This window comes from Centropristis striata, chromosome 21 (genome assembly GCF_030273125.1).
Source record: "Centropristis striata isolate RG_2023a ecotype Rhode Island chromosome 21, C.striata_1.0, whole genome shotgun sequence".
Classification (NCBI taxonomy): Eukaryota; Metazoa; Chordata; class Actinopteri; order Perciformes; family Serranidae; genus Centropristis; species Centropristis striata.
Window position 1 is genome coordinate 11,050,659 of NC_081537.1, and position 13,357 is coordinate 11,064,015.

The 13,357-nt window shown below is 38.5% G+C and overlaps 1 protein-coding gene across 2 annotated transcripts in view; it reads right to left on the bottom strand.

Moving 5' to 3' along the window:
• Window positions 1–13,357, bottom strand: part of rhbdl1 (rhomboid, veinlet-like 1 (Drosophila)) — a 57,704-nt gene that overhangs the window by 19,019 nt on the left and 25,328 nt on the right. For both annotated transcript variants that reach the window (XM_059324042.1, XM_059324041.1), the window contains 2 exons: window positions 12,931–13,079; window positions 12,709–12,821 (listed from right to left, as the gene is read on the bottom strand). In XM_059324042.1, coding sequence (XP_059180025.1) covers window positions 12,709–12,821; window positions 12,931–13,079 — 262 coding nt within the window. The remainder of the gene's footprint in view (window positions 1–12,708; window positions 12,822–12,930; window positions 13,080–13,357) is intronic.

Below are 13,357 nucleotides of genomic sequence, written 5' to 3' on the forward strand. Positions count from 1 at the left end.
TTGCTCTCTCTTGTCAGCATCAGTTCATCTGATTCAACTTTGCTCCGAGAAAAACTCCCATTTTCCCCCAAAAGTCCAATCGTCTGCTTGAGTCACTGCTCTTCTCGCAAGTTTTTGAGCACCACGGTGAATCAACTTCTCACAGTCACATTTCAAGTGTACAATCACATGTGTAACCCTGCGTGTCAGACATCATAGGCCATGGAAATAAATAGGCCACAATACGATTTTATCCCGATACTTGAGACACGATACAGTATTATTTCGATTTTAAGCATTTTGCGATATGGTGAGTATTGCGATACAATATATTTAACTGTTTAACTGCATTTTGTGTCCACAAAATTTAATTCAATCAAGAATGTTTTGTCAAATAAGAGAAAATTCTCAGTCTATTCATCCTTTGTCTCTTTATTTCTCCACAATGAGAGTCAACCCAGCAGACTGACCAACAAAGTATTCAGTCAAACTGAACTGAACTGGGGTTACACGGTGGTCTAGTGGTTAGCACTCTTGCCTCACAGCAAGAGGGTCGAGGTTCTCACCGGGTACTCCAGCTTCCTCCCACAGTCCAAAAACATGCACTTAGGTTTAATTGGTGACTCTAAATTGTTCGTAGGAGTGAATGAGAGTGTGATTGTCTATGTTTCTCAAACTTTCCTCAACTTAAAGCTCTCACTGCTCTGAATTTTTTTTTAATGAAACATAAAAAAGCCTAACTTTGCAGCGTTATTTCGACAACTTTTCTGATAGGATATCCTGACACATGGTGCCAATAGATTCCTTAGATCTTATAGTTTCATATGATACCAGTATATTACTAAAAGTGAGCTTGCTATGGCCTCTGGGGAAAAAAAGGAAAGCGGCCAAAATACTGACGACCCACCGGCCGTCGGAACACTAAATATCGGTATGTGGCGGCCATGAATCAATGTAATATTGCCATGCAAAATATTGTGATACTATACTGTACCGATTATTACCCCCACCTATATACTATTCATAGTATTTTGCTGTTTTTGAGCTGCTTTGGCCTACTTCAGACAAAACGACTTTCTAATCGTCAGATCACTCTACATGATTAAATGTCCTCTCATCGGGAGTCTTGAAGTCGTTGTGGAGCGGAAACACACACATACCACAAAAATCTTGTCCCACACCACAAGTTTTTTTCTTTTAAAGATTTTTTTTTTGGCACTTTCATGCTCCATTTGATAATGACAAAGGGGCCCCGTGCTGGATTCAAACCCTGGTCCGCTGTGCCAAGGACTCAGCCTTAATTGTATGCACTCTACCAGTGATCCACCGGGATGCTACACACCACAAGATCTTTCATCAGGAGGACTCACAAATGGATATTTATGGTGATGAGCGCGTCAACTGCGGGAACGTGGGTCGACCCGTGTGGTCGAACTAACTTGAAAATATTGTTGGTTTTGATGGGCGGGTCAGAAAGTGACAAAGCAGCGTTCCGAATATATGATTAGTTACTACAGATACATTGTGTTTTTTCTCCCTCCCCCAAACACACACACACACACACACACACACAGACACTCTTTCTCTCTTCTCTTCTATCTCAATATTCTGTCTCTCAACCTGTGTTTTGTGCTCTCATTTGCCTGTAGCTACCCATCAGACTCCCTAACAGATCCAGATAATGGTGCTAGATATCTGAGATGTGTCAGCGACACATCAACAACATCTGTGAAGCGTTCATACGTGACAATCTCGTTCACGGAAGTGGGCGTCAAGCCAATGCCATGCTGCATCTGATCTGGGGCTTTTGTCAGGGAGCTCCAAAAACTGTCGGTGAGCGGAAAAACAGGGCTAAAATCAGGTAGTGTGAACTAGTCATAGCATCAGTAAGTTTTATAAAGCACTTGAAATAAAACTTTCAACAGCATCTCAAGAGGAGCAGAGAGTCCTCCACTGGACATAAAGTGGACCTTGAGTCGAGATTGTTTTTGTGAAACTACTCCTCCAAGGTTGAAAACACAGTTTCACATTCAGCTCATGATGTTTTTCCCGCCGGACAGTGCCTTAAAGAAAATGCAAAGAAATGTATTTTGAACCGTACTTCTCATAATATCATGCAGTAAAGCTCTATTTTAATTTTGGTATTTACTCAATGTGATTTATTGTTTTTGGTCTTATATTGTACATTCGATCCCAAAGCTGTACTTCTCTGCTTCTGGGATTTCCATAGAATAGAATCACTTGCAGTTTGTGTGCCTCGACCAAACATCAAACATCAGCAAAAATGGATGATGGACAAAGTCAGTGTTGGCCACGCACCAAGGCCCTCTATTCACTGGCAGCAGATATAATCATATTTACCCTGCCTAAATATGTGCAGTGCACTTTTAAAGAGCATCAATCAGTTCTAGAACAGGAACATGGGAATAATAGCGGAGCACGGGGCAAAAATAAGCCTGAATACTTCCAGCCGTTTAGAGACTGTATGCGCTTTTATTAGCTCGAGAGAATGCAGAAACAATAGTCTGGCTAAATTAGGACCCATGACAGAGCGAGCCGAGGCCACGGTGGGAAGCGGACACCGCCGCCGTCCTCCCTGATATCAGAACAACATTAATCAACTGCTGAAGGATTAAACATTACATGTAACTTGGCAAGGCGCTTTTAAGTAATGACAACATCAGCTAGCTTGCAACAATGAGGTTATACTGACATGCAGCCATTTATCACATTTCCATTACAATTTCCCAACAGGCCACAAACGACATCAGGCCACATGTCTTCTTCCTCCTCTTGACTGAGGACTCCAATAAGCAATGTGGGCACAGTGCTCTCTAATAGCGGCTGGCCAGTTTATTATAGTAACCAGTATATTGTGTTAACAGACTCCTGGACACAAGGAGGAGAAAATCCTGTTGCATAATTCAGACCGTAGTGTCCATAGACGGTCCGCGGGTACTTAAGGTGCTCAGTGACACGTGAACCTCTCCAGGTTTACAGGTCAGTTATTCAGTTACATATTTAACTTCCCTCATCCAGGGACAGAAGTGGAAAAAATGAGTCAAATAATCTGCTAGTGTAGTATAAATGTATGAGCAGTACAGCTGAAAGGATGAATCTATTAACTGATTAAAAATGATGGCAACTATGCTGATAACTGATTCATCGTTTCAGTTATTTTTCAAGCAAAAATCATGAAAATGCCAAATTCTCTGCTTCTAGCCTTTGAAATGCTGCATGTTTTAACCATATATCATGGTGAACTGAAGATGAACCAAAGAGTTTTGGACTTGCAAAAAAAAAAGAGTCTCTAGGTTCATTAACTCCACAATAATGCATATTTTATATACTGATCATATGTTTTTTATGTATAAATCTGAATCTGAAATGTAATTGTAGCTGTTAAACAAGTATTAAAGGATTAAAATTATTTTTACATGTTTACATTTGTATATGCCATTCATCACATAGTCATTTCTTATCACATATTCATATTCTTGTACCCAGTAGAAACAACACAACATAACAACACAAGACATAGAATGGAATATACAACAATTTGAAAGTTTGTTTCAGACACAAACAAATTTTACAGCGAAAATGAAAGAAGCACAGACAAAGAGAAAACAAATAGGACACAGAAAGAGAAACATAAACAGTCATGGAAAAAATTATTAGACCACCCTTGTTTCTTCAATTTCTTGTTCATTTTAATGCCTGGTACAAGTAAATGTACATTTGTTTGGACAAATATAATGATAACAACATAAACAGCTGATAAGAGTTTAATTTAAGAGCTGACATCTAGACATTTTCCATGGTTTTCTTGATAATGAATTTGGCTATTATCAAGAAAACCATGGAAAATGGCTAGATATCAGCTCTTAAATTAAACTCTTATCAGCTATGTTTGTTGTTATCATTATATTTGTCCAAACAGATACACCTTTAGTTGTACCAGGCATTAAAATGAACAAGAAATTTAAGACAACAAGGGTGGTCTAATAATTTTTTCCATGACTGTAGGTCCAGCAAGCTACAAAGCTGGAAGAGATGGAGGCTGAACCCTGTAATTTCTACCTTCGTTCCATAGAATGACAAATAAGGTGTGAGCTGGAGGACAGCCAGGCAAGGCTCAGCTAAAGTAGATCTAAAGGGTTGGGAAATCCAAGAGGAATCGCTGGTTAATTTACTTTATTGGCTCCAAGAACACAGAGAGGACAGCAACCAGTGGAGCCATGAGAGAGAGAGAGAAGATACAGAGGGAGATCTGCAGCCTGAACACCCAGCTGGATGAGGTTCATGCTCATGTTCACTCTTCTCAGAGAGATATCGGGGCTCTGACATCCCAGCTGAGAAATATTTAACACCAAAGCTCAGAATGATCTCGAACAGCTGGACAAGCTTAAACAGGAGAATAATAACCTCATGGCAGCTTTGAAGGAGGCTGATCAGAGGATCAGTGGCAGGACAAGTCTTCCCTCCTGGCAAAAAATGCAGGAGAAGGAGAAGAAAAACTTGGTGGATGCTCTAAAGAACCTCAAAGACCAGCTACAGTGTCGCCGTCTGCAATCGCAGCAGGATACAGCAGACCTCCATGCTGGAAGAGATCAAGAAATGCAAAGCTTCCTATGTGGCTCAGCATAATGAGCAGAAACAGGAGAACAACACCTCCTGGCTGCCATGCAGACGGCTGAGCAGCAGCTGGCGAGTGATCGCATCAAGAGGCAGGAGGACAAGTCATCCGTCCTTCAGGCCACAGAGGTCCTCGAGCTGACTCTATAGGAAAAGGAGCTGGAGTGGGAGAAGACAGAGAGCTCCATTAAATCCCAGCTGGAAGATCTAGAGAGCCAGATGACCAAGAAGAAGATGAAGAAGAAGAAGTGGTACAGAAAACTCTTCTGATGTTGGCTCCAATATGGCTTTTCTGGTCTATAAGCCTCATTTAAACACGTTCAGCTACATAAATACAGTGGTGGAAGAAGTATTCAGATCTCTTTCTTAAGTAAAAGTACTAATACCACACTGTGAAATTACTCCACTACAACCTTGCATTCAAAACTTAATTAAGTAAAAGTACAAAAGTGTCAGCATCAAAATGTACTTAAAGTATCAAAAGTAAAAGTACTCGTTATGCAGAATGGACCAACTACAGTGTTTTATTCTACATATTACCAATATATTATAGGAATTTTATTGATGCATTTCAATTTTCTCAAGGTAGGGCTCATTTTTACTACTTAATATACTGCTGTGAGGTTTAATTTTAAGAAAACATCTATCACTATAAATTTATGATGTTTTTTATGTTAAATCTTGACCTGAAAAGTAACTAAAGCTGTCTGCTAAATATAGTGGAGTAAAAAGTACAACATTTGCCTCCAAATGTAGTGGAGCAGAAGTATAGTTACATAAAATGGAAATACTCAAGTAAAGCACAAGTACCTCCACCTCCATTCCACCACTGCATAAATGTATGATCTTAAACATATATTGTATTGTTTAAACATGTATATCTTTTGATGAATATTTAAGGATTTGTATAAAAGTAACTGAGTATACTGATTATTTTATTTATTTAATTTAATTTGATTCGATATTAATTTAAATATCTGTATATACTGTATGTTCTATGGTTGTGTAGCCTGAGGTGCTATGACTTACATTTTATTGTACAACCCAGTGTTGTAAAATTACTAGTAAATGAACCAACCACAATCCTACTGGCCACCTCACTGAGACAGACACCTAATTTGGATCATTACAAATCTAAGTTGAAAAATATCTCTATTACTAGAAAGAATAATCATGCATGTAGCCAGGGGTGACAAATTGTCTTTTCCTTAAAAATAGTATTATTTTAGGGCACTTTCATTACCGTGCTTATTTTATTGCCTGTTCCATGCATTTGCATATGTATTTTATAGCATTTTTATTGGGCTTTTCATTGCACAATGTATGTATTTGTTTTTTTTAAAAGCCCATCTGTGGAGAAGCAGTGCAAATTAAATGCTATGATTTGTGGCATTGTTCTGCTCAGTAAATATTCTATGCGAATGTTTCTGTCCTCATTAAAATAAGCAAATAAAATAAATAAATAAACCGAAACAAATCCAATTAAGATATATTTTTTTAAAAGATTATTTTTCTGCAACAGCAAACAGAAAAATCGAGTTAGATTGGATGCAACACACACTCACACTTTTGCTTTCTCTAAATAAGGATGTTAAAAGATATAGTATGCAGGATTTTCCTATATAGACACAAAAATAATCCCTCTAAATCATCGTTTGTGACCCACTAAAAGTGTGTGGTGGTGTCTGTATCTGAAGAGACCCTGCCCTCTGTCTCTATTTTCTCTTTTCTTTCATTTTGCTGTGTTTGGGACTTTTCTGGGCTTCACCCTTTGTGCACAAAGCTATGTAAAAAGCTGACACAACGTTGAGAAAATTCAAATATAGTATGTTGAAATGCCAAGAGAACAAAGCGTGTTCCAAAATAAGAGCGAATCTGGAGTTTCACTTACAACACAACAAGTTCTCCACCATAAACAGCAGAAGAGTTTGTGTGTCAGTACCACAAATTACAGTACATAAGTATGTATCGCGGCTGGAGTTTCACGACTCATCACATATCGCAGTACACGTACGGTCCGCGCTTGTATTAAAGGCTGCAGTTTCTGTGGATTTATGCTGTAAAACCACTGACCGTAGGTTTAGGGCGAAAAACCTCTGGTAAGGCGCTATAAAAGACAGTTTAAACAGTAAATAAATGTACGTAAATGCAGGAAGTGGAGTCGTTACAAGGGTCACATGACTGCAGCAAGTTGCATAAAAAAAAGAAAATTACATTCAAAAACATGATTCACGTAACTTAAGTTAAAATTGGTTTACTTTTGCTTTCAACCCATCCACCACCCAAACTCAGGATTCCACCCTTTTAAACTTCACTTTTTGTTGTTAATCACTACTATGTCAGCAAGATGGCGGCGTACGAAAAAAACAGTAGATTAAAGAAGAAAAAAAGGAATCCCTGCAGCTTTTCTTTAATGTGGAGCTGGACTGAAACATGACTCAACGCTTTACATTCCACAGATCTGAAATTGTTACGGTCTATATTCTGAAAAACATGAAATTCAAGTGGAGCACTTCATCTGCTTTTAGTGCAGCAGAGCAAAGTGAGACACTGAGCAGCAGTGTCAGAAAATAATTACTGAATCGTTTTGTCAGCACACATCCAAGGACAAAATCCACAACGTCATATTTTATTGTCAGAGCGCTCGGTACAGCACAAGGCCAGTGAAACATCTAAAGTTTACATGTGCGTATAAAACACCATTTGACCTACACAGATTAAACCTTGTACTTTGAGAAACTAATTTCTGTTATATTTCAAATTGCAATATTCCTTATTTTCAAGATAATGAATGCAGAGTCGGGTTCATGTACTTGAAATACAGTCATGGAAAAAATTATTAGTCCATTGTTTTCTTCAATTTCTTGTTCATTTTAATGAACATGCCTTTTCCATGGTTTTCTTGATAATAACCAAAATCATTATCAAGAAAACCATGGAAAATGGCTAGATATCAGCTCTTAAATTAAACTCTTATGAGCTATTTTTGTTATCATTATATTTGTCCAAACAAATGTAGCTTTAGTTGTACCAGGCATTACAATGAACAAGAAATTGAAGAAAACAATGGTCTAATCATTTTTTTCCATGACTGTATGTATATAGATGAAAACGATTTAATACTTTCTCCGTATTTGATGAGTTTTCAAGAGGAAAAATCTTTCTTTGGGCTTTGAAACAAGCCCCGCGGTGCAGAAATTCATGCAGTGTGTTAAGGCTCACACATAAAGGCACAATACCTGCAGCATGTTGCTCCATAAACGCACCGTCTGAGTGCAGCTATAAACTGAAAGCTCCGCTGTCCTACAAAAAAAACAAAAACAAGCAACAAGCGTGCAGGAGCTGATAGCAACAGCCGACATGATTGAACTCATGAGCTAGAATAAGACTGCATGAATATAAACATGAGACAGCCATGGGCAACAAAATGGGGGAAAAAGGGAAGGGGAAAAATATCAAGAATTTCACAGAGTAATCTGACGGACTAGGCAATTTCTAACATCCACAAGCAATCATAAATTTACAAAGACTGAGGGAAAATGAAAGTGTGAGGCAGTGAAACACAATAAAACCAAAGTCTGCCCACACACACTCAGACATTACACATTAAACAGACCAGTAAAAGGAGGAACGGGAGGCTGGTATGGAAACAAAATAGGGTCAAAACCTTATCTGACTGTGTGAAAACATTTTGTATGAATACATTCAAATGTGTGAATGTGTAAAGACATTTTCATCGAATTCATTCAATAGTTTGAATGTGTAAAAACCACCTGAACAAATAAAAGAAAAATTAATAGATAAGAAGATGTATAGCTGTGCGTGACATTTTTGAACAAATTAAAAAGATTTGCACAAATCATTTCCAACGTGTAAGCGCATAAAGATTTGCACAAAGGTTTGCAGGAACACATCTATCTGTCCATGGGCGAAAGAAGTTCACACACAACTCTACCGTATGTGCAACTAAAAACCTGAGATTTAAAAAATCCTTTGACTATAGGGCACCACAGGAATGATTTCTTAAACCAGGAAGTAATAAGTTAGAATTTTAGTGTCATGGGGTCTAACCTCTCAAACTCATTGAGGATTTTGAATAGGTTGGTGGTCAGATACCTGAAATAAGGTCTGTGGTTAACACAAGCTGAAGAAATGTTCATGTTTTGTTGTACCATATAAAATACATTAGTAAATACCTCCACTTGTGAATTTTGAAGTTTTTACATGTCCTTAAAAAGGTGGTTGACAGCAAGTGGCTAAATGAGACTACAGTGGTTGTCTGGGAAATCAAATGTCATCACGCCAGACACGGACGGGAACACTCTCACTAGTACTGGATTTTTCAAGTGATGGCCATAGAACAGTCACCTGAAATTGCTGTGATGTCATCTTCAACCCAACACTCACTAGCCATCCATTAAAGTCGAAGCAAATTTTGAAGCTTTGAAATGTCGCATTAAAGAAAATGCTAAATAGGGATGTTTCCAACCTGAACAGGAGAGCAGAGTCCGGGGGATTTACAGTGAAGCGCGATTAAATGAGATCGCACCACATCCGGTAGGATCGCACAGCACATCCGGTAGATTACAAAATAAAACAGATTTCAAAATAAAACACAGCGAGAGAACTGTCCGCCATGTTTTTTGTTCTGACCGCCGGAACCTTGAAAGTCACGTGACTTGGAACAAACCAATAGGAAAAAATACCAAGTTGGGATATGACTTGCATTGTCATTAATTTGCATTGTAGCGAAATCCGTGCCGGTTTCACGGAAATTTGAGTGATTCCGTGGCTATTCCACGGATTTTGAGTTAAGCAAATCCGTGGCTATTTCACGGATTTCTGTGAGACCAGGTTGGATGTTTCATTCAACTGGTTTAGAGCGAATAAACAAAGCTGCATTAACATACTTTGGTCAGTGGGTGGCAGTGTAATGTATTGCTATAGGCTAATCCGTCAGTAAACAGTAGAAGTAGAGATTACGCAAAAGAGAAAAAACTACAGAAAAAGAGGTTGCTAATCGAAAAACTTTGGCCACCCACGAGAGAAAATGGAGACAACAGAACTTATTCGGAAAAGGTGTTTCCATCTCCCGTTTAGCACAATGACTATTTTACACCTTACCACCTTAAGCAAGCGTAAAAACTGCGCATTTTGGAAAGTTTTATTGAATGTTGGTGGTTTCCATCAAGCTGGGAAGGATAAATTGGGACATGTGAGTTTTATGTTTTATGTTTACATTTACTACGTGGGCCTTTCAATTCACCGCCTTTAAGATCTTTCTGATGTAGATGTTTCTTTTTCAGACATTCTGCAAAAGAAATTACCTCTGAACCTAACATAATCCTCAAATAAAAGCTATCACAGTGAAATAAGTGAACATATGTCAAGGTTTCAGTGGGAAATTTCTTAAAAAGCATATACTTTAAATTCATACACCTTAGAAGGTGTTCAGTAGTAAGACACAGTGGTTAGTGGTCTTCAAATCCGGTTTGAAAACTTAAAAATGCATCTTAAAATAAAAATAATTGCTAGAAAAGCCAATTTGAAGGATTACAAGTTCATTTAGTAGACTTCCATGAAGAAAAAAATCTCTCTATTCACCAGTGTGCCAACTACCAAGGCCAAAATCGTCTTTTGAAAACCTCCTGCTGTGCTCAAAGCCTTCGTGGTGGCCTTCGTCTGACCTCTCACCTGGCAGCAGCGGTGCCGTCTCTCTTCTCCAAACACACAGTTACAGATATAAAGAGTCCAAGTTAACTTCCCAACCTGCTCTCCAATGAACTACCTCCCAATAGATCACAACATTTGTGCCCACACAGCTCCAATTTCCACTCCATCAACCAGAATCAGGAGGTGAAATTATTATGCCGTGCAAAGTAATTCATCATCTTGTGACCGTGAGGGAGCTCAGCTCTTCCTCACTGTTCAGGAGGAATTCATTTATTATATAATGTAATTCCACACGGTTACACACTACTACACTACAGTACTACACAAATTAAATTTTTGATCACTACAGTGAGTCTCGAAAACAGAAAGTCTAATGAATGCAGTTCAACTCCTGGCTCTGGGGGGACAAATATCACCATCTCCTCACTACTTTCTCTTCCCGTTTGATTCAGGCTGCAGCTTAAATCTCCAAACAGCATCTCAAACTGCACTTAGGCTAATTCCCCAGAGAGAAAACCCTGCATCACTCTGCCACATTTCCTCCTATAAGTCCCATGCTTGCTTGCTTTCTCTCTCTCTGTCATCATAGCTAAAATAAATCAAAGCTACAATAATTCATGAGTGTTAAGAGTGTGTGTGTGTGTGTATGTGTGTGTGTGTGTGTGTGTGTGTGTGTGTGTGTGTGTGTGTGTGTGTTGGGTAGGGAGGGTTTGACTTTTACACAACAAGAGGAGTTTTGAGAAACTTTAACTGCATTTCACGACTGTAGGACAGGAAAAGAGAAATTTGAATTTTTAGTCACATACAAAAGAAAGCCTAAAAATCACGTTAGTGAAAATGAATGAATATAACTCAATATGAATTAGGTTTTTTCTCTCGACAGTAATCAAATAATGGTTAGCAAGAGATTTGGGAGATCCAAGACAGAAATAGTTCCCAGGGAAGATGAAAGGGAAAAGAGGTTTATGCAGCAGTGTTGATATGACTTCTGAAAATACGCATTAACAGCAAAAAACTGCAGTGAGAAACCACATCCAGCAATCAGTACGGATTTAAACATTTCCAATCTCCAAACTGGCTTGGAGGAGGATGAAAGTTAATGAGGTTTCCTGTCAACAAAGACTTGAGTGCTGCAGCCCGACCTCTGGGCACTGTGAGTCATCTGCTGCATTTGGTTCGGTGGCTTTTTTTCAAAGGGCTGGGCCACCAGCCGAGTTGTATTTATTATCAAAACTATCAAAAAGGCCACTCATGGAAGTCAACATGAGGACAAGATGATGACAAATTCAGCCTCACTGGAGGTGTTTTTCACACAGCAAATATGAAGTGCAATACAAAACCTTTAAGGTGATAAATAATGAAGGTATCAAAAAAACAGCATTTTTATGAGTAGTAGTATAGGGTGTATTCCACCAATGTGATGAAAAGCCATTACAATGAGAATCTTTCTCATTATTTAGAGGTACTAATCAATTATTTTGAGATAAGTAAGTCATTATTTTGCGAAAGTCTATAATTATTTTGCAATACTAATTTTTTTTCCAGATACTATGTCATTTTTTTTGAGTTACATTATTACATTATTGTGTGTTACTTTCGAGAAAGTCCCTTATTATAATGACTTACAGGACCTTTTTGTCATCACAAGGCTAAATATTAATCTTGTTTTTTTCTTTTACTGGCAGATGGGCTTTCATAGTAGACTGTACAAACAGTGATAAAAGAAAAAAACTAGCTCAATAAAGATATACTGACTGGCAAAACTTAAAGGGAAGAAAAGAGAACAAACAGCCTTTTCTATTTGTCATTGTTGTAAAAAGGGAAAGCTCTGTCCATATTGCACTGCAGACTCTCTAAAGCTGTCAGAACATTTGTGAACAATATCTAAACTATGAGATACATCACTGCCACTGCAGAGCTTACACCAGTGGTTCCTCCACCACAAGTCCAACCACACAACACAACACAGCTAAAGATTATGTAATAAATTTGTGACATACTTTGCATCAGTGTTAGTTGTTAGTTTAGTTCTAGTCCTTAATAATATCAGCCTAATCATGATTATTAGTTGGCAGTTTAGGCTATGTGGCTGTGCGGATTTGCAGAAAACAATACAAACTTTAAACAGACAATTTACATAATTGTTAATGTATTTTTTTGTTTTGTAAAGTAGAGCTGCTATGTCATAAATCTGCAGCATTAGTATTCTTCCATTTTGATGTTTGCAAATATAATACAAAGCTGTTTATGTGTGGTTCTTTGAAATGTGGCCTCATTTTTTATGTGGTGAAATGGGCAAAAAATGGAAAATAACAACTTTTCAGAATCCTCTTCCCTGTTTTGAGGCACCCCACAGTGAAGCGACACTCAAAGAACCACTGGTTTGCATAATTAATACACTTATTTTTCAAAGACACTCACCGGCCAGCACTCCTGCCATGTAAAGCAGACTTATTCGTAAGATGCCGTGGACCATCTCCAAAGGAACGCCAATCATCAGCTGCAGTAAAGCATTGAACCCCAGCTGCTCCAAACTGAGGAGACAGAGCACAGAACTCAAATGTCTGTGGATCATCTGAATCAACCAAGCAGATTTTAACTGTTCAGTGCGGACATCAACATGAGGTAAGTTCATGAACGTACCCAACGTGCATGAACATGTAGCTGAAGAAGCGCCACACTTGTGCGCGGTGGCCGGGATGGTAGACCAGCGGGCTCTTCATGAAGTCGGGCTGATAGGTCTGCAGCACCCACTTGTTTAGCATGATGCCGTAACACATGAACACGATGATCTGTGGCAGACACAGAAATGAAACCAAACTGTCACTTCTTGCTGACATACCCACGACACGCTCTGTCTGCAGACTGCTGGTACAAAGGTGCAAAACAGACCCTATTGTGTTTTATGAAAGACAGTGACGTTTGCGTCTTGTTCTGTATTCCTCAGCTGATGCTTATTAAGACTTGTGGAGACAATTACTGTCCGCAGGAGAGAAAAAAAGACACATCTGGTTCAATTCCATTAATTTCTTTTCATAGAATAATGACTCATTGTCTCTGTGAATTAAAA